Genomic DNA, 4,446 nt, shown 5'->3' with positions numbered 1-4,446 from the left:
AAAGAAAAAGAGTCTGCAGGAGTTAGGCCTGCTATGCTCTGAAGCAGTTAAATAGGGATTTAACATTTATTAGTCAAGTTAATATTTTTTAGAAAGGTGACAGAAAAGCACACATCTTAAGAAATGGAAAACAATAATTTATCCTATTTAATGTGAAGAACAATTTATTTCATCTTCACTAATAGTCTTACTTAATTCTTTAAAACTCAGTTTTAAGATATCGTCACCTTCCTCAATGTAATTAGTTACGCATGTTCAGAGAACACATTCATATTTGCTGAACTGTCCTTTAAAACCTGACCACTCACAATAACTTTTATGGCTTTCCTAAACCATGGATAAAATAAAGCATAAATCACAGGATTCATGGCTGAGTTATAATAAGCACACCAACAGCAAATCTCATAGATGTAGGCAGGGGTTATAAAGCCCATAAAGGCATCAATTAACGAATCAATACTATATGGTAACCACGAAATCATAAATGCTACCACTGTGATGCCCAGGGTTTTAGCTGCTTTTCTCTCTCTCTTGGCCACTCTGGCTTTGTAACTCTCTGAGGATGATTCTGTTTTGCTAGTGGTATTTTCGATCTTTTTAGCCTGTTGTCTAGCCACAAGAAATATACTACTATAGAGAAATATCATAATGAGAGTAGGTAGAAAGAAGGATAGGAAATCTATCAACACCCAGTTTTGATTGACCACTGTCTGGCAACCTCCTATACAGTTGACGGCAGCAGATAATTCCTCCAGCCCATCATCATAGGCCCCTGTGTAGAACACAGCACCACTGTACACGAGGGGCAGGAGCCAGGAGACACCGATGCAAATTCCTGACACTGACACCGTGAACTTGGTAGGATAGACCAGAGGGTCCGTAACAGCAATGTACCTGTCGATGGAGATGAAGCACAAGTGGAAGAGAGAAGAATAACAAAAGGCCACATCACAGCATGTGTGGAAAGTACAGAAACTTTTCCCAAAGTACCAGCAGCTCTCCACGGACCTGACCATGCTGAAGGGCATCACGGTCACACCCACCAAAAAGTCAGCACAGGCCAGAGAGGCGATGAGAAAATTGGTTGGAGAGTGCAGCTGCTTGAAATGGAGGATTGAAGTCATCACCAGGAGGTTTCCAAATACAGCCAGCAAAGACCCAAAGCCAAACACTGTGTACAGAATCACCCGAGATCCAGGCGAGTAGGGAGTTTTCACACAGGACCCGTTGATGTTCCCATAGCACAGCTGCACGGCAGAAGGCAGGGACGAGTTGCTACTCATGATGCTGCGATTTACCTGCGGAGAAGTATGTCCTTCTTGATAAGCACAAAGAGTATAGGATTCTGAAAGTCAGTCCTCCCAGGAGAAAAAAAATAATCACCAGAATGCACGAAGAAATGATCATATATTATCACGAACATAAGTTTTCAATTTTCCATGTTTATTCTAAATTCTAAATGTTTTCTCTAACAAGATAAAATTTAACAAAAAATATATTGCACGAGATTGTAAGATATTGATGTCAACTAACGAATGCCTCATTTCCTTAACTTGATAAGATTCCCTTTTAGTTATAAATATCTTTTTGTATCTTACATTTACCCCTTGAGCTCCTCTGTGCAACAGTCAGTAATATGAGATGTAATTACGGAATTGAAGGATCCCTTCCTGTCAGCTTTATCTCTAAATCGTCTGTCCTACATTACCGCCTCAAGGAGGCAATCCCTTCATCTAAATAAATGCCACCAATGGGGAAATCCCTCAATGGAATCCCTGTAGGGCGAAGTGTGAACCACTATGATTATTTTCAACAGAGATTACAAGGGAAGTTACTCTCCAAAACAAGTCTCGTCTCTACGTTAAATTCAGTTACCGTTATGTATTTTAGGCCAAAGATTTCTTTTTCCTTAGTGGATAGATAAACCATTCCCCTTCTTCCTTTCATGGCTTAGCCACATTATTGGATTTCTGTTTCAAAGGTACATAGAATACAAGCAATAAAAGTCAATGTTTGGCTCTTTCTTTCCCATTAAGAAACATTTTTGTATCTGCATTAGCTACCAACAAGCAATAAGGAAATGTGCAGTGAGTGAGGGGCAGTTTGAGATTGGCAACATATGTTGGGGAAAAGCATTAAAGAACTACACGATGTTTAGACACACCAGCCCTTCTGAGGTGCTGGGAGAAAAGAGACCAGTGCTCCTCCGGAGACATAGTCACTGGCGGCTCATCTGCAACATCTCTCCGGCCCTGTGAGCAATGGGGAGTGGACACTGATTCCACATTTATTTGTGGTGCCGTGGATTGGCCCTTCTACTCCCAATGCTAAGTCAAAAAAGGAATAATGAGAAGGAAGCTAGAAAATAAGCACAGATTCTGTGGTCACGTTCCCCACCCTGGGATGTAGGAACCCTGCAGAGCAAGGAAAATCATCATTCAGCTTTCCTGAAGCAGGTTCAAGTCTCTTTCTCAGGCAGAGCTGTAACTTCAGAGATACCTGCAAACTTGCTTTTCATGTTAGCAAGAGTGATGGGTGTTGTTAGTATAGTCCATCCGGCCACTGTAGAAGCTATTGTCTTTCATCTGTATGAGACAGATGAAATTATTATCTTAAAATTTATTATTATCTTATTATCCAAAAATTTGACTAAGAGTGTTAATTTTATTGAACTAATTGAATTAATTTTATTTTTTTTTAGATTCTTCTTCCTAGTATTTTCTTAAGTAAGTGTCTGATTTTGTGAAATCATGTCCATTGCGTATATAGGCAAACCGTACATGAGGCTTTCTCAACTTGAGCACTACTGACATTTGAGTTTCGATGACTCTTTGAAATGAGCAGCTGTCTGTGTATCACATGGTGTTTAGCAATATCCCTGGTCCTAGATGCTAGTAAAATTCTTCCAGTTGTGGTACCAGAAATGTCACCCTCTGGGGGCAAAATCAACCCCCTTCCCCCATTGAGACCATTATTCTAGGTAATAAAAAAGTAATAGGTGATATCTGCCATTTTGAGTAGAGAAATAACTCTATCTCTATCATTCTGAGGTTCATTAATTAATTTATTCATCTATTCAACTTACATTTATTAAAGGTCAGTGGCTGGGAATAAAGTAATGAACAAAACAGATATAATCTCTATTTTCATAAAGCTTATAGTCTTGAGAAGCAAATACATTTTAAACCAGTAAATAGAGTTGAATTTATTATTCAAATTCTGATAAGTCCCATACAAATGAAAGACAATAGCTTCTACAGTAAGTACAATGAGAGATGGGGGCGGGGGGGATAAAGGGGTCTCTAAAAACAAGGTAGAACAAAAATACTGCTTCAATATGTGTAGAATTTCAAATATTATGTTTTATATTATATCATAAACTTATTAAAGCATTCTATTTTAATTTATACTTTCATGTTTGGGTTTATCAATAAATATCACCTAGGGCAGTACTGAGATGGGATGTTAATTGAAGGGTAATCCCAAGGACTCTAAAATTATTGCACATACACAACTCTTTTGATCTTGCTCATAAAACCATCATAACTAAAGGGATTTGTTTTAGATAAGATCAAGAAGGAAAGTCCTGTTTCCCAGGGGTTTGTGATTCTAACACCCAAGGCAGGACTTAGAATTAAACTTTTGATTGTCTTGTCTTGCATCAGCTAAAGTTTTCAGACCATTTTTACACTTGATCTTTAATTTTCAGGTTGTGAATTTCTCAAAGACATTATTAAAATAAACTAACTCCCCAATGACTGAGAGTGTGAAACATTCCTCATTAGGACCAAGGAGAACGAAAGATGTGATAATGATGCCCTGTGGTCATTACAATACTCAAACTCAGAAGTTTGTTAATAAGAGGAAGAGGAGAAAAATGTTTTGTAATCTGGTCTCTTTGGATTAGAGGCTGAACGCAGCCAAACACAAAGCAGGGTCAATATGTTTAACTGTCAAGGAAGAGCAGTCAATCAATTACCTAGATGCAATCAATTTATCTAAGTAATTGACAAAGCAATTCTTCAAAGTAGTATCTGAGTCACTTCTTGATTTGTTACATAACCATTTGCACTTGACAAGTACTTCTTAGAAATATAGATTAACTGCTATGCAATGCTTCAAGTAGGGTGAGAAACAGTATAAAGTCACTCTTTCTCCAATCACAGCCTCTACATATGCTCTAGCAAATCTCCGTTTTTTATCCCTTTGTTACATCTCAGGCAGAACTCATACTGTTCAGCTATTTTTAGTATTTAAAATTTTAATTTTGGCCTACTCCAGCTACAACCTTAATCCATATCTACCGAGTATCCTTGTCCTCTCTGACCACAGTGCTACTTAGGCATGTTGAAAAGGCTGATTTTGAGAAAAGGCCATGTTTCCTTTTCTATTCCTCACTCTACCCTTCTTTTCTGCTTCTCTTCCATAGGAAATAGAAAAGAGTAG

General features: G+C 38.1%; 1 protein-coding gene across 1 annotated transcript; it reads right to left on the bottom strand.

Annotated features, from left to right (window-relative positions):
• Positions 1–233: 233 nt before the first annotated feature.
• On the bottom strand, positions 234–1,283 carry LOC100957470 (trace amine-associated receptor 6). The gene has a single exon (XM_003781679.3). The coding sequence runs from the start codon at positions 1,281–1,283 to the stop codon at positions 246–248; it is 1,038 nt and encodes a 345-aa protein (XP_003781727.1). The 3' UTR covers positions 234–245.
• Positions 1,284–4,446: the final 3,163 nt, after the last annotated feature.

This window comes from Otolemur garnettii, unplaced genomic scaffold (assembly GCF_000181295.1).
Source record: "Otolemur garnettii isolate 467f Iridium unplaced genomic scaffold, OtoGar3 scaffold00002, whole genome shotgun sequence".
NCBI classification, from domain to species: Eukaryota; Metazoa; Chordata; class Mammalia; order Primates; family Galagidae; genus Otolemur; species Otolemur garnettii.
This window is presented reverse-complemented; position numbering and strand designations above follow the sequence as displayed.